The sequence below is a fragment of the Mauremys reevesii genome, linkage group 1 (assembly GCF_016161935.1).
Source record: "Mauremys reevesii isolate NIE-2019 linkage group 1, ASM1616193v1, whole genome shotgun sequence".
NCBI classification, from domain to species: domain Eukaryota; kingdom Metazoa; phylum Chordata; order Testudines; family Geoemydidae; genus Mauremys; species Mauremys reevesii.
In genome coordinates, this window is record NC_052623.1 from 249,196,921 (window position 1) to 249,223,667 (window position 26,747).

Here is a 26,747-nt window from a genome sequence, read left to right on the forward strand (position 1 = left end):
GTACCTTTAAGACAGTGCTCATGTAATCAGTGCAGTTATCAAATTGGCAATAAGCAGCTAATACTTTGTACTGCAGAACCAGCTTTTTGTAGTAGTTTAATAGGTGGTAGAAACATTAAAATACATATGAACATAGTACTGGATGCATAATACACCATTTAGCGAGTAAGCTAAAATATTGACTCCTAGTCAGAGAGGAGACTGCCCCTAATGCTACTCAATCAGCTGGATTCTCTGGTTTGCGGCAGCCTCCACATTCTATAAATAGAGCTTGGACGGAGTACACAACTGAGCTCATTAGACTAGAGTGTGTGAACTTTCTTTCCCAGAAGTAGAGAGGTAATGTGCACAGAATATCTGCTCTGGCCAGGAAGAGCAGGTGGCATATATATATATATATATATATATATATATATATATATATATATTACTATCTACTAACATTTGGTTTTGATTGGCTTGTGATCCACTTAAGATAAAAATCTGAGTCTCAGAGCATTGTCCTGGCTGCAAGTTGAACTGATGGAGAAGTTCTGTCAGTACATTAACACTGTTAACATTTAAGCTAATATTCTGACTAAGGGAATCTAGGACCAGCCTCCTTCCTTCCTTCCCTTCCTAAATGTGAGGCAGTAGCTCCCCTTCTGGTATTGGACGGACAGAATTAGAGTGAGACAGTGTTAAGGGCGGCTTACTAGCTGTAAAAGCATCAGCCTCTTCTACCAGATGTACTCCTGCCTCCCTCCCCAGTTGGAGTTTAAAAACTTTACTCTTTAAGCAGCTACGTTTCAGCGCTTAGGTAGGCTGGTCTCAAATAACATAGCTAGAAAAGCAGCTGCTACTACCCTCTCTCCTGCTCCTAGCATTGTGCAGCTTTGATTTACAGTAATACAGCAATCGTCCCTGCATCATCTGCTTGGCAGGGCCTGCTTTATAAAACCCTCATTGTTAATATCCCTGAGATGTTAAGTATTATCCCTAGGGTACAGATTGTGAAGTGAAATATACCAAGGTTACTTGCCCAGTTCCATAATGAAGTCACTGTGCAGCTATGCTTAGCGCACACAGTTCCTGACTCCTAGCCCTATGTTTAGTCCTGTAAATGAAACTCAGCCAACCTTTCATACTTTCATGCAGTGGTAATAAGGCTTTCATATTATGCCATCATGAATATGCTGCTTAGCAGGCTGCAGGGATACAGTTATAAAATAAAGTGTTATCCTTCATATTGCAGGCTCAGAGGCAGAACTACAGGTTATTTTCTTGCTTTAAAAAGCATGTAAAAAAAATAAAATTTGAGCCTAACTCCTCTACTCAAATTGCAAACCATGACAATCCTGCAGTGCTGAATCCTGAAAAATACTTAACCCAGAGTTAGTGTCTTTTCTTTTTATCTTGCCCTCTACCTCCATTTCCAAAGGAAATGCTCCCATTATAGTACAGTTTCCCCCATGCAGGCCCTGCACCAGAACACTAATCTTCAGCAATTTTTGTAAGTGTGCTTATCGCCATTTTGAGATTTGCAACAGCTGGTCCAGAAATGGCTTTGACACACCCAGCTGCTGGATGCCTTCAGCTGACACACAGTATTTTTGAACCCCTAATGCTTTGCTATAAAATTGACAGTTGGTTTGTATTAGTCTTTATTTCTGTGTAATTGTAACTATTGTACACCTAAGCCGTAAGTCTTTCTAGTTTTGCTGCCTTCTCCTCTCGCCTCCACCTCCCCCCACTGCATTCTGACCCTGCATGGAAGGAACAAAACTGTTTCACACTTACGCCTTTGTGTTCCGACTGCTGTGCCTCACCTGTTTACATTCAGACACTGCTGGAACAAGTGAGTTTGAACCCCCTCTGACTATTTGATGGAACAGCCACTGCAGCCAAGCAAAGCAAACAGTGATGCATTTAAAAACAAAGCGAGATGGACAAGAGATTGCAGATCATATATGGTCAAACTGGTCATTAGGGAGCTGAGTCCTATCTAGGCCTCTTTGGTTCATACAGGACCCTCTGACCTCAAACAATCCTTGAGATCACCTCTATAAGAAAACAATGAATCTCTACTTACACACAGCCATTCAAAGGACAAACTCTTGTGTTATACTATCCTGGGAAAAACAAGTAAGGATACATAGATCATTCTTCCCGGTGTTTACATGTGCAGGGGCTAGCTGTAGCACGCAGAACGTTAAGTGGATGTATGAAAGTAGCAGGAAATTTAAGCCATAATATAGCTGACAGCCAGTGTTGGCCCCTGCTCGTGGGCAGAGAAAACTGAAGGTGGTGGTGCAGTCCATAAGAGAAATGATTACAACATGGTCCTGTCCATTTCTGGCAAATCCAGTTCTGCAGCAGTGGGGAGTAAACTTGTGTGCGATCTTCAGCCAGGCCTGATTTAGCCAGAACAAGTTCTAGTGGAAATATCCCAAGATATATTCACCAATGCCAATAAAATAGACACCCTGGGCTATGCCAAAGAGGGGTGCTATAACCAGGGCCCGACAGCCTGCCCCCTTCATGAAGGCAGCAGGGCCCTCATGTGTCCAGATCTTCCTGTATATTGAAAAAAGAAAAAAAAATTAGATGGCCAGACAAGCAGCATTTCAGACAGTTGCTACTTACAAACCAAGACTCTCAGTCCTCTTCAATTAAAAACCAGATGTACTCAAAGCCAGGGTTTTTAATGGATTACCCAGCAATCCTTCAGAGGGGAAGCTCCTTGGGCCCACAGGAAATGATCTAAGCATTTTCCTTGTATATTTCATCTGAACAAGTAATAAACCAGGTGATCATCTCCCAGCAGATCAGCTGTTTAAAGTACTTGGCTTACGCATCTTGGTTTATAGTTCTCCTGCAGGCTGTTTTGGTATGAGGCACTGTCAGGTATGTTGTGGGAACTCACTCTTGTACCAGCCAGTCCCTGTAGGAGCTACTGTAGAGAACAGCGCAGGAGCACTAGCTCATGGGAAGCTCTAATCCAATCTAATCCTAGACTCTTCCCACCAGGAGACCCTCTAGGGATTTATGCAGGAGTGTTGGGGGAGAAGGGGGGGCAGGTGTTCCAGGTAATCCACTGTCACAGTAAGGAGGGGCTAAATGGAATGGCAATTGGACAGGGTGACATAGAACAGTAATACACCAGACGTGAAGCGAGGGAATATTCTGGTTTACCTGGCGCAGTCAATGATTCCATTGTAGGTGTCCTCTCCCAGGCCTTTCTTGAGAGTTTGAATTCGGGTTTTTAAAACTAAATTGCATGGAATGGAAAAGAAACATTTTTTTTAAAAATCCTCTCCAGGCAGCGTTCACAACAAGATACCTAACAAGTCCGTACAGAACTGGAAAATATCACCACACATCTTGTTAGATCCTGGTTTTTCATGCTGGAGAGATGCTAATGTTAATCACTGAGAGACATGCTACATGAATGATCCCTGGGGATGCATGTGGGTGTGAATCTGAGAGAACCGCAAGAGGAAACAACCAGGAAGTGATTGAAAGAGGCGAGTCCTCAAAGTGCTCACTGGGTTAGTTTTGTTTGGATATGTAACCTCTTCCAGGGGACTCTCAACCGGCTCTCTTGCGCTCAGAAGGTGGATGTTATTCATCAAGAAAATGGAGACGCTGCAGGGTTTGATTCCAGGGTCTTAGCCCTCTGACTGGAGCCAGCCTTGGGGAAAACGCAACCATGTCTACAACAATCAGATGATGTTGACAAGGATGTTTTGTTTAAAGAATAGTGATGCGACCCTGAAGAGCAACATCTGCCGTTCTTGTGAGTGAGGTCCCTAACCTCAGGAAGTTGCCAACATTTGCACATGTGGGAAATAGCAGGCCTTCAACAGCAGTTATCTGAAGAGCAGGATCTATGTCCTCAGAGTTCACCACCAGCAGTGTTTGTAAGTCATGTGTTGTATGAGTGTCCTCAGCAAAGAGGTGAGGGTTGTAAGAGCAGGGGTTTTGGAGCCTGAACCTATTCGCTGTCTTCAGTCAGTTGCTGTAGTAATTTTGGTCTGCCACCAGCACCACCAGTTCCTGTGTCACCACCACTAAGACACCACAAGGACTCGCAAAAAGGAATGCACCTGAGGACCACCAAGGGAGATTGGCCAAATGTGGGGCTGTGGTATGAAAGCAGCTGAACAACCTGAGTTTAAAGAAGTCCATCTCCTCCCTCTCTGGAGGGCTGGCTGTACTGTCCCCCGATACTCACCATCCAGTGGGGTCACTGCTACTGCAGCCACGGATCCTGCCACGCAGCCAGACACGAATGAATGGAAGAAGGGTGCCTTCTCCTCAGAGTGCCTCTGTCCCAGTTTGTTGATGTTGGCAAACAGTGGGAAATAGATAATGGAAAAAGGCACATCCCTGTTGGGAGGGGAAAGAGTTAGATAAACACCCAACATAGACCAATAGGATAAGGGCGAGCCTGTGTCAGAGGCCAGGCTCCCAATGCAGTCTATAGGCTCTTGTACAAAGTGGGTCACCATCACTATCTGCCAGGGAGGAGATGGGGACCAAGCCCTCATCCTCACTGAAATATGACGCTAGTGACTCTGAGATGAGACACAGCTGTGGTTTGTAGGTCAAGAGTCTCCTGACTGATGTGAAAATGGATCTGTCCAGGGAATGGAACAGGTGAGTGCAGAGTAGAGTGTACATTCCAATTGGCACGGAGAGGAGCAGAATTTGGCAAGAAAGCTTCAGCATCTGCTGCTGAGGTAGGGGAAAGGGAAGGTTGGTCTGGAAGGTTATGAAAGGAAAATTATTTGTGTTCCATTAGAACTGAAGTGTTGAAATAAATGGACATTTCCCCTGAGAAAGGTTCAAACCAAAGGATTTCCCCTCAGTTAAATAAACTACAAGCAATAGCTGCTTTTCATTAATTTGGGGAAAACTGGTGAGCAGAGATGTTAAAATGCTGTAAAGCAACCAGGCAAAGGTGTTTAGCTACAGCTTGGACCAAGCGAGCAAAATGTCTTGTAGTCAGGTTTAGCGTTTGAGTCAGACAGTTCAGAAAAGCACAGAAGAGACAGATGTAGGCCCCTGTCTTGGGTCAAGCATACTTCTCAACAACGTTTCGGGGGATCAGGGTAGCAACAGGAATCCCAAGGTCCCCTCCAGAGCTGGAAAGTTACCAGCATAGCCACCACCAATCTCAGCCAAAAGAGCAAACTGGGAAAACCAAAGTCATCCTTGCAGGTACATGTCCCATGCAGTCCAGGAGTCCCTTTGGTTTGGTTTTGCTTTATGCATAGCAGAAGGGACATTTTCAGGGAAAAATTCCTATTTAACACCACCATCCACCCAAGCCCCGTTTCCCCGCCATGGTTACACCACCACCTCACACTGTAAAAAGGAACGACATTCACTCTTCTACGTGACTTGCTCCCCTTGATGAGGCCTGTGTACTCTGTGCGTGTCACTCAGTTTGACCAGTAATAACACGAATGAAATATCGCTCCAGTCATTTCTCATGGCCCAGCCCTCATCCTATCTGGGTGCACTTTGCGTGGGCTAGATCAGTTCAACTAAAAAAATATTCCACTGGCCCTCATGTCACCTAGGCAGTGGACTAAATGCCAAGGGACCGCAATGCCTACAGGCCTGAACAAAAGGGGTGTCTCGTATATAAAGCGGGTTGAACGTTTTCCTACAGAACAGGCTTCCCTTAGAAAATGCTGGTTCACAGAATCCAAAAGTTCAGTGAAAAGTGTTGATTCTGTCAAACTTTCAATGGAAACCAGCCAGGCAGGATAGCCAGCTCCAGTCCGCCTGGTTTTCTGTCAGCTACCCTGCGCCACCCTAGTGCACTACCAAGGAGTCAGGGTTCCCAGGGCCTGGCGGGATGCTGGGGCTCTCCAGCTCTTGGGCTGCCTGCCTGCTTTCCTCCCACAGATCCGTGGTTCATTCAGCTGGTAGCCCACCTAGTGGGTATCTGGGCTGCCCGGCTTGCAAGTCCTGCAAGCAGCTGTCTCCCCAGGCTTCCCTCCTGGTGGCTGTCTCCCTGGACTGCTCCCAGCTGGCAGGTGGGCAGGCTGCCCAGCTCTCTAGGGAGATATTTGTATCATGGGGAAGCAATTAAGGCACCCAGAGGAGCTGGGGATTCCAGGAAGCATATTTTGTTTTGGGAACACAGAAAAGTTCTCGTGCAGGAATGTTTTGATGCTTCCAAAATGAAATATTTTGGAATTTTCTTCCCACAAGAAATTTCAAGGTTTTGACTTTTTGTCTCAATTCAGGATGAAAAATGTTCGACAACTTGCAATTTTTTGCAGGCAGAAAGTTCCATTTTCCAGCCAGCTCTGGTCTTACATTGTGACCCTCTGAGGTGCTACTGAAGCCAGTGGGAGTTGCATGAACTGTCTCTAGAGTTGCATGTGGCCTCACCATCCCAGTTCTGGTTAGCACTTCTTGGGTCACTGCTTTCATGGCAGCTAGGAGGGTAAAATGGACTTCTTGTGTGGAGACTGTCAACCCGTAATTTGCAGTAATAGAAGGGAGAAAGGAAAAAGACAACTAGATACAGTAATTGATTTGACAGAGAAGAATTTCCTTAATACAGATATAATAATTAATAGCACCCAGCTCGTATGTTGCACTTTTCATCAGTAGATCTCAAAGCATTTCACAAATGAGATCAGTGTCATTATCCTCCTTTTACAGACAGGAAAAGTGTGTTGATGTGACTTGCCCAAGATCACCCAACAGGCCAGTGGCAGAGTCAGGAATAGAAACAGGTCTTCTGAGTCCCCGTACAATGCCTTATCCACTAGGCCACACTGCTGATACAGCTTTCCCCTCCTGTTTGCCAGGTGGCTGGGGCAAGTCCTTCAGGAACAGATGGTAAAACCATGCAGTAAGGAGGGAGGGATTGATTACAAGCCGCTGGTTTGCAGAAGGTTCCCCACCCACCCTTCCTCCTTGGAGTAGGGTGGCACTGGTTTCCCATCCTGATTCATCACTCCCTGTGTCTCCCCCCCTTCTTACCTGAGCAGGGTGACTCCCAGGCCTTTGTACAGTCCCACTAGCCCTTGGGTTTTCAGAAGATCTCTGGCAATCACAGTGGCCGAGGGGCGCTTGAATGCTGAGGCTGTGCCAGTGGTGTAAGGCCTGTCCTGCGGGGGCTGGGAGAAGGGAGCCTGTGGGCCATCTGTTCCCAAAACCTTTTGCTGATGAATAGCTGAAAACAAACAAGAAAGAGGAATTAGGTATTTGGAGGGAGAGCTTTGCTAAGCAACCGCCCCTGCCCCCTAGTCACTGCCTGGCTTCCCGGTGACCTGCCCCTAGATCCTTTCCCCAACAAAAGATCACTCCTGCCCAGAAGGTGAGAACAACTAGTGCTGAGAGAATAACTGATTTTGTAGGTTAATGGCTGAACTGAACAAAGCCCAAACAATTTGGTTAGTTTAAAAAAGAAAAGTAATTGTTCTCGGGGTTTTTTGTCAACATGAAAAAAAAGAAAAAAATTCATTCGGGTCGATTCAAAACAACATTTTGTTTCAAAAAATACCATATTGCAATGAAATGTGGAAACTGTTTAAAAAATGTCAAAACAAAACATTTCTACAAAAATAAACGTTTTTTTTCCCCAGCCAAAACTATTTGCCAAATTCAACCCGAATTCGCAAATAGTTTCAATATCCTGAAAAATGCTGAAAAAATGTCACCCAGCTCTAACCACCTCTCTGTGTCACCAACTAGGGCTTCCCAGTCCAAATCACCCTAGTAATCCTGAGAGCATCAGAATCAACCATTTCATCCCTACTGCCCCCAACCCACCCTAAGGAATGGAGAGTGTAACCTCTCTATGTAATCACCAACAACCAGCCTGACAGTAAATCCCTGAAGGTGGAGTTTGAACTCAGATCCCAATATGGGAGCATGAGGCAATTACTGGTCTATTGTACCAGTCCAGAAATTAGATCCTGAACAGTCACGCAGACAGCTGAACAGGTAAAAGAGTCTTGCATTTCTACCTTTCGCCCCAGGGATTTCTTTTGTTTTTAAATCCAAATTATGCTTTACACTTAAATTATAATCACTGCTGGCTGAGGCTGGGAAAGCAGGGGCCATGATCTCTTCTCACAGCCAGTGTCCCCATGTCATTCCCTGTGGTACTGCTTACTGGGAGAGGCTGGACTCCCCTTCAGCAAATATCGAGATGGTGGGAACTGCACAACTCTGTTTCTGAGCATCAAGGGCTCAGTCCCTTTAGAATGCAAATCTCACTATGATACCTGCAGGATCTCAAGAAGTTGGTGACAAAGGGATTTACTGCAGAACCTGAAGCAACAATCTGGATGTCCACTCCCACCCCTGCCGTGCAAAAGAGGGCCTAACCCAGTCGTCCAGCATCTTGAAGCTGAATTTTCAGCATCTCCATGGGGGAGGTGACCACCACTTGGCAGGCCCCAGCTCCGCAGCCAGCTAGCATCTCCCTCATCAGCGTCAACTCCTTCCTGCCGGGAACAACACAGATGTAAAGGGAATGCACAGCAGAGACACAGACAAGCAGACACACAGATTTACACAGCTATCTGGGGGGTGGAGGTACACAGCCTTCTCATGCTGCATCTTGATGCTGCCAGGCCACCCCAGCATGACAGCTCCGCGTGCTGTGCCACATATCCACATAGAAGCAGGCACACAAGGGCACACACCTCCTTGATTATCCATGTGCTCCCCACACAGTATGCAGGTACATACGCTGCATACGCACCCATTCATAAATGCTGTCTTTATTCCAACAGCCTGCCTACAATAGTGACCTTTGCTGTACAAAGGCACAAAACCTCTAAAACACCCCTGATTTTGCACTGGTGTGCCAAGGGAGGAAATTCTTTCCTGACCCCAGCTGATGACTGGCTCAATGTCTTAAAGAATATAATTTTATAATTTTTGATCCCAGCTAATGTACTCTTAGACACTATAGATCCTTTTCTTATTCATATTCATGTCTTATCCTTTAAAAAAATTACTAATATACTTGTCTCAATAACATCCTGCAGCAGTGAGTTCCACAAGTTAATTTTAATATCCGATAAAAAGTATCAGCTGTTTGCCTTTATCCCTTATGAATGCAGGTATTATATCCTTCCTTGACAGGAGTCTGGACTTTTATCATTTAACATTTTTTTCCATCTCTAATTTCTATGATCCTCTCTACTGTACAGACATACGAAGACCCGCTCTCACATGCTTGATATATACTCCCACACACATCCATAGGAACTGATCAATGGTCCACCTAGTCTCTGATAATGCTGTGCATCAGACACTTCAGAGGATGAAAAAAAATACCTATAATGATCCTGGACACGCACACATACTAGTCACCCACATACTGTACACACAAAACCACAGGTATTCAGCTGCACACAAATCTACGCACCTGCGTAACTATGCAGGCCCCCATAGAAACACACCCACAACTACACAACTACACATATGCACACTCAAAACTAAATGTCTGTCTATAGCGTCATACAAATACTGCCCCCGCCCTCCCAAACACACACATACACATAGAAATTTCTGCAAGGCCCAAACTAGACAGTGACATTTCCTCCGTACCTGTCCTGTGACAGCAGCTGTCGAAAAAAGTCATTGGCTGCCAGCTTGATTGCTTTCTCTGGCGTGACCAGTGTCAGGTTCACTGCGGCCCCTGGTCAAGGACAAAAGGGGCGATAAAGGGTTAATTCAGTCACATTCTGTGATGTATTAAAAATCCCTCCCACACTGATTACCCAAAGTAAGAATGGGGAAGAGAGACATCTCATGTGCAAATGATTCCATGCAGCGAGTGTCTGAGGTCTCAGCTGGTCACAGCTTCCAATGGCAGGGGAAGAGGGGCCTTTCAAAGAGACAACGATGGAGGCAGAACCAGGAAATGGGGCAGGATAGCCCAGGGGCGGAGGGATTGTGAATGGTATATGAGAGCCAGTGCTTTGATGGACAGCAGTGTACTCAAACTGCGACCTATGGAGCAGCAGTAGCTCCACTCAGCCCTACCTGGTAGTCCTCAGACTTAAATGCTTAGCACTGGGAGGGGACTGCTGGGACAAGTGTGCAGAGCCCTTGGTGACTCCCACTACAAGTGCACAGGGACCTTGGGGCCTGCTGGGACAGGAGAGAATCTCCATCTTACAAAATAATCTATATGATTATATTAGGACGGAGGAATGCTAACAGAGTGATAAGGTTTCCCATTGCCCTTGTTTTCACTGGAGTTTAGGAACAGGCACATCCCAACAGGTCAATGCTCCGTTCACGCCAACATTCTGCCAACGGCAGTAGGTAGTATGTCATAGGAAGATGCCAACCCTCTAAAATGCCTGATTCTGAAGTACTTCACCAAGGGAAGAAATTCCTTTCTGATCCCCCTTGACGATCACTTTATGCTCTGAAGCATGAGGTCTTACACCAGGGGTCGGCAACCTTTCAGAAGTGCTGTGCCCAGTCTTCATTTATTCACTCTAATGTAAGGTTTCACATGCCAGTAATACATTTTAACGTTTTTAGAAGGTCTCTTTCTATAAGTCTATAATATATAACTAAACTATTGTTGTATGTAAAGTAAATAAAGTTTAAAAAATGTTTAAGAAGCTTCATTTAAAATTAAATTAAAATGCAGAGCCCCCCAGACCGGTGGCCAGGACCCAGGCAGTGAGAGTGCCACTGAAAATCAGCTTGCGTGCCGCCTTTGGCACACGGTGCCTTGTCTTACACCTTTGTAACTTTTTAACCTAACTAGTGTAACTGTAGATGCTGTTCTTATTCATATAAATATATCTTCCTTTTAAATAAATTTGCTAAGATAGTGGTCTCAATAATATCCTGCAGCAGGAAGTTCCACAGGCTAATTACATATCCGGTAGAAGGGTATCAGGTATTTGCTTTCATCCATTTTAAATGGTTTGTCTTTCAGTTCCAGAAAGCACCCTCTTGTTTCTACTAAGTAGGCTTGAAAGGATTAGATTTTTATTGGTAAATGTCAGTAAACTTCAATTTCACTGTACACACAAACAGACAACAAATATTTCCATCGATAATAATTGAAATGTACAGGTAGGCAAAGTAAGAAAAATGCTGCTTGAGAACTTAAGAGTCTGATTTAAGGATATTTACTTATATATTTTGACATGCGATGATTACAATTTGTGTTGTAATTATTATAAAACTAACTGCTTGAATCTCAGCTACTGTTATTAAATAATTATTGTATGACCTCCCTCCTAATGTTTCACAATTTAAATAAAAATAAATACAATGAATAAAAGTCTAAAAATGCTTTCAACTGAACATCAATATTATCTGTCAAAATGATAATAAATAAAAATCAAATTCTGTCAAGCCTACTAATAAGGTAAATTAGAGCATCCAACTGGTCTTTTCTGGTCATCATTTAATTTTTCTCTCTCTCTCATATCGCCCTGCCTCTGATCATTTCCAGTGCTCTTCTCTGAAAGATTCCTTTTTTGAGCCAGTATTTCTCTTGTCAGTAATCATCAGCTGTGCTCAGTGAGAGCAATGACTGTGTGCCTCAGGGACAGCTGGGTCTGAAATAATGCCTCTATTCCAGAGAAGAGGCGTACACGTGGCAGTATGCGCTTCTGCTGAGCGGCTGTAACTGACACAATGGGCCAATCCACTGCAAAGGGGCCCCTGACGCTCCCCCAGAGACTACCTCGGTACATGCCGAAGAATCCCTCTGAACGCAGAGTCTTCACCAAGCAATCCCGCCTGGAACCAGAGAGAGAGAAATGGGGTGAGTTGCTGCTGCTCCAGGATTGTGCCATTAGTTTGCTATTAACGACCCTTTAGCTGCACTAGAGCTAGAGTTCACAGCTTCTGCAGGTAGAGGCCATTAGGGGGCAACATGATAACACGCTTGGATCGCCTTAGAGAGTCGCCCACTCAGGGCAGTAGCACATGCATGCAAACACATGTGCCCACCACCCTTTGGCAGCTCCTTCTGTAGAGGGAATAGACAGAAACGAGACAGAAGTCCCATTCTGGGAAAAGAACTATCCTAGCTACTACCATATTTAACACAGAGATGGCTAGCATGGCTCTGACAGGACAGGGATACTCTGACCAATAGTAAAATGTTATAATAAAATCATGCTAGAGAGACTGCGTGCTGGAGGATACTCTAGAAATACTCCATGTTTCTCAACCTTTTCATGTTGGAGAGCCCTTATTTGAAGTCAAAACTTTCCACAGCCCCTCTTCCATTGACTGTAAAAGAGTAAAAGGTACTAATAAGCTAGGATAATTCGTGTGTGTGTGTGTTTCTGGGGACTGACTGAGAATATCTGACCTTGAAGTGTAAGAGTGTGCGGAGAGTGGGGGAACAAGATCTTCTTTTCTTCAGAGTGTAATAAAATTTTCAACGCTTTGTGACCCCTTATTTGCCTTTTGTGACCCCTTTCCCCTCCACCCTACCCCTCGCCCTGCAGGGGCCGTGACACTGATCTATAGCACAGTTTGGTAAGCAGAGTTCTCAAGGACAAAAAAAAACTACTTCTACCCATTGGTCAGAGAAATTGTGCTAGAACCTCTATTAGCAACAACTGTATTTAAACAGTTGTAGCTACAGTTTTGACCCTTTAGAACGTCTCTTGCCTGTCAGGAAAAGAGGTTTTTGCTTTTGGGGGTGGGTTTAAGTAGGGAAGCAATGTTATTTAATGGAATTCACCCTGATCTGCAGAGTGGACAGGGCCTTAAAATCTCCAGGGGAGGGTGGTAATGAAGTTGGATAGCCCTTCACATCTTCATAGTGCATTACAAGCATTCACTAACTAATCAATTCTGTTGCCCTCCAACACCCTCTAGCGTCCAGAGCCTGTAGGGCCTCCTTCTTTTCCTTTGTTTGTAGTCCCAGAAGCACTGGTAGCTTAAGACAGTCCTGGATCACAGAATGGAAGGCACTGGGTCGCGGCGGCTCTGGTCAGCATCACTGACTGGGCCGTTAAAAGTCCCGTCGGCAGTGCTGCCCGGCTAAGCCAGGCTAGTCCCTACCTGTTCTGACACCGTGCTGCACCATGAAAGCAGATAGCAGCAGGTCTGGCTCCTAGGCGGGGGGGCCACAGGGCTCTGCGTGCTGCCCCTGCCCAGAGCACCGGCTCCACATTCAGAGCTGGGGGCAGGGTGGTGCATGCAGGCGAGAGATGCGCAGAGCCACTTGTGCACCTCCGCCTAGGAGGCACACCTGCTGCTGGCTGCTTCCTTAGCACCCCTGCTGTGCTGCTGACCGGGAGTCACTGGAGGTAAACCTGTCCCCCAATCCCCTGCCCCAGCCCTGAGCCGCCCCCAAACCCAGAGCCTCTTCCTGCACCCCAAATCCCTCATCCCCAGTCCCACCCCAGAGCCTGCACCCCCAGCCCAGAGCCCTGACCCCCTCCTGCATCCCAACCCCCTGCCCCAACCCTGAGCTCCCCCCAAACCCAGAGCCCCCTCCCTGCACCCCTAACCCCTCATCCCTGGCCCCACCCCAGAGCCCAGACAACCCCCGCACCCCAACCCCTGCCCCAGCCCAGATCCCCTCCCACTCCCTGAACCCCTCATCCCTGCCCCAGACCTGAGCCCCTCTCACACCCCAAACCCCTCATCCCCAGCTCCGTTGGGTCGCAGGCATCAACAATTTGAAAAGAAGTTTGAAAACCACTGGCTTAGGACATCTCAGCTGTGCCCTTATCAACAGAAGGAAAGCAACATTTTCCAGGGAAGGGCAGCAGGGCCCTGAGGGCTGCTGGAGGCTGAGAGCTGGCAGTTTGTACAGAGCAGTGCAGACTTGCCCTGCTCTGTACAAACCCCTTTCATCAGGATGAGGCTCTTGGAACATGAGTGAACAAACTCAAGAGAAATACTTCCCAGCATGCATCATGTCTGAGAGAGGAGGGGATGGGGAGAGGCAAACGTTCCCAGCATACAGACAGCCACAGGACAGCCACGTATGCTCAGTCATACATGCACAACTCTATTCTGCAAGCCCCCAACCAAGTTCCTCTCTGTCCTTTGTCTATTAATAAGGAATTTTTATATTCTATTTTATTTCGTGGAGGGATTTGGGTTACATGATTTTCTTATCTCACCACCCCGGATCCTAGAGATGCCTCGTTCCTCTCCTGCCCCTCCCTGTGGCCTCCAGCCAAATGCAGAGCAGAATCCACTTTGGGGCCCAGCAGGAACTCTTATCAAAGATGTATTGTTGTCAGTGGTAATGCCCTAAGACTGAGCTAGCTGGTAGATCCCCTCACACAAGAAAACGACGGGGAGTCAGCTGGGAGCAGAAGCCTCCTGTGCCTTAGTGGAGGAGGAATGAATGACAGGGACAGTTGAGGAAGAGGTCTTCAGCTCCAGCCACCACCACCATTGTTGGGGGGGGCAGGGAGGATTAGGGACAGTTTTATGTTCACTTACTAGTGCCCCCACCTGGGGGGTTCTAAGAACACATACATTCCAGTATAGACTCCTTGTCCCTGCTGGTTTTGAAGACGGGTTTTCGCCAAATCAATTGGGAAGACGCAGCTCACTCCCACTAGCCCGGCCACACCTCCATTGATTAACTTTGCTGGAACACTGAAATGAGAAGGGAGAGGTCAACACCGCACTCTCAACAATAGAATGACAGCTGCTTGCCCTGCCCCCGATCCCTCCTGGATCCCCTCCTAAGGGCCTAAATTCCTTTTGAAAAGGAGATTTAGGCTCCTAAATCAGGTAGGTGCTATGATGCCAAGCACAGCAACACCTAAATACCTTCAAAAACCTGGGCCTTTGTCTCTTCATGCCTCAGTTCCCCATCTGTAAAATGGGGCTAATAGCATTTCCCTACCTTACTGGGGTGTGGGGAGGACAAACGCATTAAAGATTGTGTTGTGAGGTGGTAACGGGCCCATGTAAGTACCTTAGACAGACACAGTGAAGAGTAAAGAGTGGAGACTGACAGCTGCCCAAGGGATTTCTTCAGGTCCTTTCAATGGGAGTTGTGTGGAAAAACCCTCCTTGGCAGCTTTGAAAATCTCAGCCACAAACAGAAAGAATGAATGATACTTGAAGGTCAGCCCTGCGCAATTACCAACAGGGACGCTGCACGAGGCCGGGCCCCTTTTAAGGGCTGCTGCTCTTCTTGACCCCATCCCCAGAGCATGGGAACAAGAGTGTGACGGCTGCTTCCTGATTTCCCATGTAGTTAGCACAGTTAGGCCCCGCAGCTGCAACCCCACCCTCTTGTGACAAGCCCTCCTCCACCCAAATCAGCTACCAAACCCTTTGAACGTGCACAGCCCAGGCAGTAGGAGCCGACCTGAGCCCCTATTCAACTGATTTCACGCAGGGATCCACCAAACCTTGGGCCAGGCTCTTCCTCACTGGATGGGCTAGGAAAGATTGCTAGTGAGTGGACTGATTCTGCAGTTTGACTGGCTAACATCTCCTTCCCAGGAAGAAAGGGGAAGGTGGTCCGCTAACCACCTCAGCACAGACTGTAGAGCTCAATGAGCACCAAGATGCCTTGGATTTACCAGGGTTTTAAGGTCCCATCTCCCTGCAACATACTCACTGAAGTAACATGGCCCGGCAACCTCACACAACTAGCCCAAGCAGAGCTGCAAAAGAGAACTGGGTTGCTTATGAAGTCCCAGAGGTGGTGGACATGCTGGGACAATAGCCTATAGAGCTAGCCTGCTTCGGTGCATAGATCTCTTTTCTTATGAGTTTGACCACGTTACATTATAGGTTTGTTATTTGTTGTTATAATACATTTATCAATTTGTATTAGAGTATTTTAGCTGTAACGTAAGGTACCTACAATGGCTGCAGGCTCTGTAGGTTAACCTAAGACAAGTTAGTATATAGGTTTGTTATCTTTCGCATAGATACGTGGGCAAATTAAAGCAAGTTGGTAGGTAAGGCAACCTAAGTTCATGGCCTTTGTCAGACTTAACAGATACACCACAAAGAACATGGAAATAACCGGATAGGACAGAAACAACGGAGGTGAGGATGAGCTAATGGTCTCTAATGGTTACGAATATGTCATTAATACACATGAACATGCCAGCCTATAGGACAAGTGCGGACCCTAACATTTTTGTGGGTGAGGAAGTTAAGATTGGACATGGAAGGAGGGCACATAGGAATCAGGTCCTACAACAGAAGCAACCCACCATGTTGGGAAGGTTCAGCTGGTTTTGTTAGTTCGTCATTGTTAGTTCTTACTTGTTTTAAGTAAACTCTACATTAGCGTCTATGGCCTTTCTATAGCATTTAGCTCTAGCTTCTTGTAAGTTCTTCATCTCTCCCTCAAGACTTGAGGAACCTGGACCAATGAACTCTCTTGGCATGTCAGAGGCAAGGCTAATCTTTTGTCTCTTATCACCAGGTTACCAAGGAAGGGTGTGAACAGATTAACTGAGAAACGTTTATAGTATATACAATACCACACAATCTGCTAGAACATTATTGCTTTTGTAATCAGTTGATTATTTATTATTTGATTACTATTCCATTACTGTTCCATTTATCTCAATAAGAGGCTTTAAGGCTGCATTTTGTTCTCAGGGAGAGTTTCCTTGTCATACATCCCAAAGGAACCTGCAAATTCTATGTAGCCTGATTCTGGGACAAGAACCATATCATCTTCTGATCAGATTAATTGGCGATCCTATAACCGATATTATCTAACAATATTATTAACCTCCCATAAAATCAGGCAACAAGCAGGAGGATTAGCATGTCTACTGATAATGCTCTTAGGTCCTTACAGGTGAATTAAAACCAAGCTCTGTGTAAATGCAAAGAAATGAGGATCTGGGAAATCTCATACTTCATCTACCAATTGACTGGGAAGACCAGGCCCACCTGGCTCCCAACTGCTGCAACTGACAACCAGCTAGCAGTTTAGACACAGGCCAGAATTATGCCCCGAAGGGTAGGAAACTGTGGGAATGGCACTGACCTGATCTTCTTCTTGCTCCCCATAGTTCCTCGAGGACCTTCTTCTTTGACTGCTGCAGACACAGGGGGATTCTTTCACCACAGAGACACTCTTCCCTTTGAAAGAGGTTGCCTTGTTCAGCTGGGGGACAGAACATCAGATCTTACAGCACCAATTGCCATGTGCTTTAATATCTGCAGGCATATTATACACTTGTCTCTGTTATTTACCACATGTGATCTAATACAAGCCCATGGCATACATCAGTGGGTTCACAATTGATCACGCACCATACAATTGCCTCACCTGCACTCTACCCATTAACCCACCTCCCCTTAGAGTGAGGCTGAGATCCTCAAAGTGATTTAGGCACCTAGCACTCATTGATTTAAATGGGATTTAGATGCCTGAATCCCTTTGAGGATCTCGGCCTACGCCTAACATCCCAAGGTGCTGGGCAGCTTCGAACACCCACCATTTTCTTTTTCTAAATCAATTCACTACAAAAACGTTCCCCTCTTTTTTCCAGTTATGGAAATCCCCACCCTCACTCCTGCCCAAATTACACCCCCCTCAGTCCCTGGATAGGTGAGTTTTAGTTCTGCACCTGAGATACATTCAAGGTCTAATCTCATGCTGAGTGCCAAGGGGCTGAAGAGTCACGTACAACCCCAAGACGGACAAGCCATACAGAACAGCTAGCCCTATTATTCCAGTTGCTCTGACAGCTCTCTGTGGGGCCTGAGAGCATCTCTAGTTGCCAGCATAGCTCGCCGCAGCTCTTTAAGCTGGTCTTATCCTAGCAACAGGATTGTTGAGGAACCACTGAACAGATGGTACACAAGCTCCCCTGTCGTAGGCCTTCTGTCTCTTGTAAGAAGCAAGGAGCAAAAGAATCCCTGAGGTACAAAGTCACATCTGAAAGACTATGAGGTGTCCCCCCCCCACCCTTCATCCCCTCCCCAAGCCACAGCCGGCTCCAAGATTCACAGTAAAGGATGTCTCCTCCTGGGACTAGCGTGGCCTTGTTTGCAGAGTGCTATGCAAGAAACAAGGGGGTGGAAGGCAGACAAATGCAGCAGCAGCCTGGAATTGTGAGTGGGGTTGGAAGAGGAGATGAAGTGAGCAAAGCCTTTGCTTTCTGTAGCCTGATCTCTAGGGACACCAATACCTGGCCATTCTCTGAATATCTGCCCTCAGAGCACAAGGTGCCAGGGGCCAGCGGGAAGGCCCAGACATGCGAGCGGGTGGAGAAGGTGGCTTGAATCTGGGGCTGAGATCATGGCCATTTCCAGTTGTTTGCGCGCGCGGCTCTCTCTTTCAAGGAGTATAGGCAGTTTTTGTGCTTGTCATGAAAAAATAGCAGTAGCTGGAGTCAGGCAGAGGGCATGCAGGCCCTCTTCCAGTTTCCTCCTTCCTCCAAAATCCCTTGTGCACCTCAGCCCTGCCCTGCAGCACCCCCTGCTGGGCCAGTCCCAGCCTCCTCCAGTCCCAGCTCTGTCAATGCATGGCACTCCTGACCTGGGATCCCAGCTGGCTTCTGAGGGAGGCAGGAACTGAAATGAGTGCTGTTCTAAATGCAGATCTCTTGTGCAGAAGCGTTATTCTGATCAATGCTAAAGCAGCACTGCATGGCTCCAGGGGGAGCAGACACCAATCACCGCCAGCTAGAGAGTGGGTCAACATGGTGCTAGGATTTCCGGGGCGGGGGAGATACAAGAGGACTGGAAAGGGAGGATCCTTTGGAAAGTGGGCCCTGCCACTGGATGGGGCCCTGACTTAGCAGGGAATAGGTGAATAGTAGGCAATGTGGCACAAAGCTGATTGCTGCCAACATGGCCCAGGGAGAAGATGCACTCTAGGTCCAATACTTCCCCTACCGCCCCCCTTCCCCTGGTCACATTATGCAATGACCTGAAGGAAGAAGGGGGGTGCTGGGGCAGGACAGTGCCAGGGAGCTGTGACTCATTGGAATGGCATGACACACACAAACACTGTGTGTTGACTGGGTGGGGACAAAGTCTGATGTTTTGGCAGCGAGGGAGTTCAAATGTCAATGGATCTGGAGCATGGGCACGGAGTAGAAGAATCCCCTAACAGAAAGCTAGAGCCTGCGGCCATTGTACATTCTTCTCTGGTCGCAAAGCAGGTTACACAGCAGGTAGGATGATGCTGTAGGTGACGAGATGTCAAGACTGGCCTTGGGCAGTCTCTGCTGACACCCAGGACCAGATTTGCCAACCCCCAAGGGTTCAAAATAAAATAAAATAAAAATAAAATAATAATAATAATAATAATAATAATAGATTTGCTTAAAAATCATGAGATTTTAAAAAAAAGTTTGGGGTTCTTTTTAATTGCCTTTTGGTGGCAGAGTGTCTTGTGTTTCAAGCTCTTTTTCACAGCCACGAGGGCTAGACACTTATCTGATTTTTTAAATGAAAGCTGACAGATAGTCAGGCAATACCCTGACTCCAACAGCCAGGGCATGAGGGAAAAAAAAACAAAAATCACAAGATGCATGATAAAAAATAGTGAGCGTGGCAACACGGCAGTCCAGTTCCTACTCCTCTAACTCCCATTATCACCCTCCTCCCCAAGCAGTAACAGCCCAGGCTGCGAGGCACACATTGGTAGGTTATTTTCTAGACTGCACCCTGATCTGTCTGGGGCAGCTGATTCTGACAGGGACCAAAAAAACCCACAGAAGCAGTACAATGTAGGATGCGCTAGCCTCCTGTGAAGCAATCCACTCTCCATATATTACTAAAGAAATCAGAGACAGGCCTGAATCAACACCTCTGAACTCTGGGGAAGTTCTGATCCAGGCCTGAACTTTGCAGCTTGGACCCACATCTAAGAGAAACCCAACTTCCAGATTCCACCACCATCAAGCATTTCTGAAGCTCTAGGAATCCAAGTGGCACCAGGAGTTTAAGGAGACCCAAGGCCGGGTTAGAACTGCACAGAGTGCCATTCACGCTAGCCCTCTTGATACCCTCGGGCTGTGACTTACCCAGAAAACATGTATTTATGAGCGATCAGGAGTGGTTTTGTGTGAATGTGTTGGGCTGATGTATAGATGGGACTGCTATAGGGTCAGAAGAGAAAGAGATGAGACTTACCTCTATTTCTGACCCATCAGTTTTCTCCCTTCTCCTTGTCCTTGCTCCTCTTCCAAACCCAAATATCTGACTCACAGCTGGATTCCACTAGCAAGCAAATCCCATTCCTGGCTTAAGGGACAGTTCACAAATTCCCATTGTTTTTAAGCAGTGTAAAAATGCCTTTTCTGTTTGGTTAGCTTTTCCTTCCTTAGCCTGAGAAAGAAGTCACTCCTGGTCCCTTCAGCCACAGCTTTCCCTCTGGGTGGGGACAGATAGGTGGAGGAGGGGCACATCTCACACAAAAATGCCTGTTAGGTTTTTAACCTAAAAAGTTAAAACAGGTTTTTAGACTAACAAAGGCTGGATTTCCTCCCACTTTGCTGAGCCCCGCCCGCCTGCCCCATGACTGGCAGGCTATAATCATTCAGTTAACAGAACCATAGACCTGCTAGACCAGTCAGTCCCTATCCCTGCTGGCTCTGGCTTTCCCCACTCTAGTTTTAAATGTCATTAGCTATGGGGCTTCCACCATTTCCCCTTGGAGACTGTTTCATAGACAAACAGCTCTCGCCATCAGGAAGCATTTCCTGATATTCAGCTTCCACCTTTTCTTTCTTAATTTCATCCCATTGCTCCTAGTAATTCCCCCTTGTTCCACAGGAACCAATTCTTTCAGCCCTTGATGCTTACACTCTTCACATGCTTGTAGATTTAGGTCTCTCCCACCCACAGGTAGTTTTCTTTTACCCACTTTATTACAGAAACTTGGCCTGGTATCCATATTCAAGGGCTAGTCAGCTGATCCAGGGAATCAATCCAGTCAGCACTCAGCCTTCTATGCAACAATGGCTTCAGAAGGCTGTTAACAAACCGTAACAAACCATAGAGAATTCCTAAGAGACATTTGAGGTTTACTTGTAGGATTAACAAAAATGTGTCAGCAAATCTGGTCCCCAAACCCCATGCTGTCCGTCCCTAGTCACTCACTTATGAGAGTCGTGCATGATGGGGCTCTCTCACTTCGTGACCAATTTGTCTGACATGGGCCTTTCTGGGCAGCCTCTGCTTTCTCCCCTACAATTCCAAACAACTCTTCATCCTCATTTAAAGAGTTGCTTTCCTACTCCCAGTGACTTGTATCCACTGAATTGTAATTCTTGTTCTAGATTTCCCCCCTTCACGAAAGGTGCATTACTAACAAGAAACTTGTGTGTGGGAGCGTGATGCACATTTCCAAGGGAAGCTTGGCTAAGGTTTTTGTGGGTTGCATTTCCCCAAGAAAGATTGTTTCAGATGCAGGTATGGCTGTGATGCATTTCCCCAGGGATACTTTGTGCAAGGGTGACTATGGTTCTGTGGTGCATTACTCCAGGGAACGTTAGCATGAAGGCAGGTTGGGGTGGGATATATTTCCCCAGCAAAGTTCCTGTTTTTTTTTTTTTCCCAACCTCAATTCTCTGCTGCAGTGACGGCACAAGGATCTTGAGTGGCGGACACTGGAGTTTAAACCATCAGTACTGAGACTCACAACCTCAGATTAGACCCTAGGACTCTCTCCTGCCTCTTTGCTTCCTGCCCTCCAACCCTTTACTTTAACTACTTGATACCAGGTCCTGCTTAACTCTCATTGAGTCTAATAGCCAAAACAGGAGCCAAACTAACAGATTTTGAAGAATCCCTGTCACTCCAGAGCCCCATGCTGCCAAATGTTCTAAAACCCAGGGCTGCCCGGGGGGGAGGGAGGGCAAGTGGGGCAATTTGCCCCAGGCCCCCATGAGAATATAGCAGTCTATAGTATTGCAACTTCTTGTTATGGAAGGGGCCCCCCAAATTGCTTTGCCCCAGGCCCCCTGAATCCTTTGGGTGGCCCTGCTAAAACCCCACAGAAGCTAAAGGGCACTGGAAACATCAGTGTGTCTAGAGCCTGGATGCATCCCCAAGAGAGTGTGGTTCAGCCCAGTTCTGTTATGGACATCCTCTCCCCCCTCAGCCTATGCCCTGCCTAAACAGGATCTTCGTCCAGAACTGATCTTTTCAGGGAACGGGGCTTTAAAAGAAGGTACATGGTTGGGGGGTCTCTAGATTTGCCCTGAAACAACAAGGACCCCACCAATAACTAGGGTATATCTAAGCGTTAGCTAGAAGGGGCCTAAGGGCACCGCTGACACATTCTGGTAGTTGGCATGGTAGCTTGAAGTCCTCACCAGTGGTATAACCCATTGGCACTGGCCAGCTGCTCTTAGCTCCAGCTCTAAGGTTTGTGCTGCCCCAGGCATGGTGAGACAACAGTCCAGGCCTCAGCCTGAGGCGCGCTACTGAGACTGAACGTTCTGCTTGCCTAGGGGAGCGCTTGTTCTGGCTGTGCAGACAAGACAACCCAGAAGTCCGACTGCACTCCTCACTGTTCCAGCTCATCAAGACTCTAAGGAAATAACTGTGGATCTGTAAAATCTCAGCCAGGAGCCTACCTGGGCCCAAGGGAGGGAGGCTGAAGAAACTGTGGCCCCGTCTAACACCTACAGCTAGTGCAGGAAGGAAGGTTCGAGAGAATAAACTTCCTTTTTGCCATTCATCGTGGATTAAGTGGGTGAAGGAGTTGCAGAGGTGAAAGTCAGTCAGTCCGGTCTGGTGTACCAGCAAGAGCTGGTACGCAGCCGACCATACTGGCAGGGGGCAGCTTCCACAGGCTGGCAATTTTAAAAAGCCCAGGGCTCCCGGCAGTAGCCAGAGCTCCTGGCCCTTTAAATCACCGCCGGATCCCCAGGGCTCCCAGCCACCGCCACCACGGGGCTCCGGCAGCGATTTAAAGGGCCCGGGGCTCTCGGCCGCTGCTACTGCAACCGAAGCCCTGGGATAGAGGCGGCAGCCAGGAGCCCCAGGACTCCAGTGGCGATTTAAAGGGCCCAGGGTTTCCGGCAGTGGCCAAAGCCCCTGGCCCTTTAAAGGTCCCGCCCCTTCTGCCCAAGGCCCCGCCCCTTCTAGCTGAGCACCCCTCCCCACTTTGCTCAGGACCCCGGCCCTGCGTACCGGTAAGTCCCTCAAGTTACTTTCACCCCTGAGGAGGAGGGAAGGCAGGCAGATATCTCCACTGTATGCAAACAATATAAAGTAGTGCCTAAAAGCTGGTGCTCTGGCATATGCTGAGTGTGCCAGCCATGACTGCAGTACATTCTCCTTAGAGGGGGGAGAAAGCTCACAGTAACTGACACAAAGGGTCAGGTTTACCCCTGCAATAACAACTCCACTGAGTTATGGTTGCCAGCCCGCCAGGATTGTCCTGGAGTCTCCAGGAATTAAAGATTAATCTCTTCAGGTATACGTCCAACCAAAATTGGCAAGCCTACGCTGACTTCAATGGAGTAATTACACTGAGGACAAAGCTGACCCTTTGAAAAAGCTTCAATTGCAAAGCCCTTCAGTGTTTAACAAAATCCTTCTTTGCCCACACTGCTTTAGATGGGGAAAAGGGGCCCTTCCCCCTCCCTCTATGTGTCAGAGAGGAGCCAGGGTTTGATCGATTGCAATTCTCCTCTCCTGTGCTATGGTCAAAACACAAAGGTCAAGGCCCCAGGAAATTGCAAACAACTTTTGCCCGCCAGCCACGGAAGAATTGGTGCATTTGGGAAGAGAGGGTGAACTTTTTACGATCCCTAACTACTGAGAGTGTGTTATGGAAATAATTTTTTTTTTAAGTGGGCAGGGCACATGTGGTTTCCTGGTGCTGCTGGGAGAGCATGGGTAGCTCCACCCAAACAGAAAGGAAATGCTGCAGCCAAGAGCTGGAGAGACGTCAAGCCAGAGGGCTGCTATCACATTACAAACCCCACCCAACCTGCCCCTTCCCATGCTTACCCTCTCCCCAAAAGCCCATTTACCTCCTTCCAGACCCGAGCCTTTTCTTCTCCACCCAGAGCTTCAGAGAATATGCACAGAGCTGCCAAGCTTCACACATTTGCAGGGAGGGACTTCTCCCTTTGGGGATTGATTTTAAGACTGTTTTTATAGTCTAGCAGAAACTCTCAATTTGCAGTAATGCCTGGGAGGCCCATACAGGCTCAGGGAGCAAAGCAAAATCAGCCGTGTTCTGTTTTGTACCAAATGGTGTATAGTGTTAGAGTTTTTATGCAAAAGACTTCAGAGTACCCTCTTTGGTAAAAACATTAAAGGGGAAACTATGCTCTAATGGACTGAACATACATACAGCTGGGAGCCAGTAGACCTTGAGTTCTATTTCTGATTCTTCCATAGGCTTGGTATGAGTGTGACTTTAGTCAAATCACTTTACCTCTCTGTGCCTTGGTCTCCCTGACTGTAGAACAAGAACATTTTCTAGAACTGGTTTAAAAAAGAAAAAAAAATCAGGATTTCCATTGCCCAAGAAATGCCAATATTTCAAAAAATTGTCTTTTAATCTCAAATTGGGACAAAACCAAAATATTAAAAAATTTTCATGTAATGTGAAGTTCCAAAAAAATTCAATTTGGAAACAATGAAACATTTCAATCAAAACAAAACTTTTTAATTTAACAGAACTGAATGGGTTTATTTTGGCAAACTGGCATCCTCATGAGCTGCCACGGTGCCTCATAGGTGCTGCAGTTTGAGTGGTCCATGCCCTCACTCTCCTTTCGGGGTGGACTCTCCAGCAGAACTACATCTCCCATGATGCACGGCAGCAAGTTATGCTCATGATGCAGTTCAAACCAGAGAGGACATGGCAGTGTGTCAGGGAAGATGTAGTCCTGCCAGGGAGCCCAGACCATTAAGAATAGGGGAATGGGGGATGCAAACTACAGCCCCCATGGGCACTATAGTTGCTCAGGTAGACACAGAATATTTCATTTTGACATCTATTCCGATTAGTTTCAGCAAATGTCATTGTTATGATTCAGGTGAACTTGACTCAAAACAAAATATTTCATTTAGATTTTATCCATGCAAAAAAAATAAATAAAAAAGTTTAAGCAAAATCTAAATTTTCCCGTGGGAAAATTTTTTTTGTGGAAAATGCTTTTCTAGTTAAAAAAACTGACAATTCCCAACTGTCTCTAATACTTTCCCACTTTTGTAAAGACCTTTGGAATTATCACCTAAAAGCACTGCATGAGCTCTGCTCTTGGATCTTTGTGGAAAAGCATGGTTGGGGAGAGACCAATGCATTTTCAGTGTGTATTATTGAGTTTCCAGAAAAACATAGTGATGTGCAGTTGAGTGATGCAGTAAGGCTGGGCTGTCTCTCCACTCTTAAGGTTTCTCACCTTCACCATTTCATCCAAATGCATCACAGTTCTCCCACTTCTATTCTTCTTCAATAACAGAGGGAGAAATTAAGTCTTATATATGAATATAACATATTTCAGGATACAGGGTGTATGGCAGATATTACACACTATGAAGTAGCAAGATAATGTGGTGAAGGCTTCTGTTATGTTTCAGTGCGAATTAGGAAGATCTGACCTATAGAATTCAAATCCATTTCTCAAAAACTCAAGGGGGTGTTCAGATCTGGCCCATTTTTTTAAAGACACATTACACTACTACACTGATCGGTACTATAGAGAAAAGTCAAATAGAAGCTTTCCAGCAGGCAAAACTTCCTCCCACTAAAAAAAAAAAAAGAGACAGTCCCAGGCAATCTAATTCTAAATATGACACACTAAAGGAGGGGAGATCATCAAAACAGTAGTGAGGGGATGTTACAATAATAATTACGTGGTCATTCAGCAAAGACTTGTGCACAGCATGATGGAGCAAATTTCTGTATGTATATAATAAATGCCTCTGACAGCTCTGTTGCAGGTATTGTAGTAGGATGGATGCTGAGAGATCTGAAAGAGAGGGGATTGTGGTCTCATGGAGCAGCTTAGGATGTGTGTTCCACTGGAAGAAAGCTGGCCCAGGGGGCTTCCCACAAGGCCAGCCTTGGAAGCAGACAAACTGGGCACTGAAATAAACACTCAATTTAAAAAGGCCTCCCTTATTCAGGTTAGCATAGCTGACAGCTGTGCTGAAATGGAGGGGAAGTCAAGAGGCACAGCCCAGTTCTCAGAAAGTCAGGTAGAGGGGACCTACACCACTCTCAAAGAGTGGTCTGTTTAGATGTCATCTGCAAACTGTTCTGTACAGGGAACCCTGCTCTCCCCCCCCAAAAAAAAACCCACCGCCCCCACACAGCCCAGTTGGCCCAGAGGAGGAACTAGAAAGGCGCAGGCTGAAGAATCAGTTTGGGTGCTATTCATTCCCTCCACCAGCACATGGCCTGGGCTGACATTCCCTGTCAAAAGCACATGACAGCAGCTTGTTGAGATTAGAGTATGGCATTTTCTATAAAACAGATGAGCTTTGTCTCTGTTTAATATTCTGCTGCCTTTAGAGCCACTATCACCCCCTCTCAGGGACTGGTTCCAATTAGTGTCATTTCAGCTCAGAGCTGGTTTAGCCTGAGGATTAGAATCCCCCTAGCCCCCTCCCCAAATCCCCTCTGACTCAAAAGCTTCCTGGGATTGAGGAAGCAACAGAATTCCTTCCCCTCCTAAATTGGACTCCAGCTTCACTCTCCCCCGACCTCTGAACCATACATGCCGGGGCCAGGGAAGTAGTGGGTGAGAATGTGACAGCCAGGGGAATGGATCTCCCCTTACAGAGACCCCCAACCTAGAGGAACAAACCCCATTAGAAGCCACAGTGTCTGGAGG

The 26,747-nt window shown here is 46.7% G+C and overlaps 1 protein-coding gene across 4 annotated transcripts; it reads right to left on the bottom strand.

The window, feature by feature from the left end:
• Nucleotides 1-430: 430 nt before the first annotated feature.
• SLC25A18 (solute carrier family 25 member 18) lies at nucleotides 431-24,021 on the bottom strand. Of its 4 annotated transcripts, XM_039546012.1 has the most exons (11): nucleotides 23,928-23,997; nucleotides 20,071-20,376; nucleotides 16,967-17,086; nucleotides 14,467-14,589; nucleotides 11,693-11,748; nucleotides 9,580-9,670; nucleotides 8,347-8,465; nucleotides 6,994-7,186; nucleotides 4,217-4,371; nucleotides 3,175-3,250; nucleotides 431-2,556 (listed from the first exon to the last, which is right to left on the bottom strand). In XM_039546012.1, exons 3-11 carry the CDS (start codon nucleotides 16,987-16,989, stop codon nucleotides 2,415-2,417), a joined length of 978 nt encoding a protein of 325 aa, XP_039401946.1. In that variant the 5' UTR covers nucleotides 16,990-17,086; nucleotides 20,071-20,376; nucleotides 23,928-23,997; the 3' UTR covers nucleotides 431-2,414. The 4 variants fall into 4 exon arrangements, with proteins under 4 accessions (XP_039401946.1, XP_039401958.1, XP_039401949.1 ...); XM_039546024.1 differs by lacking the exon at nucleotides 20,071-20,376 and having other exon boundaries at nucleotides 23,928-24,021; XM_039546015.1 differs by lacking the exon at nucleotides 23,928-23,997 and having other exon boundaries at nucleotides 20,071-20,442.
• Between the last annotated feature and the right edge of the window lie 2,726 nt (nucleotides 24,022-26,747).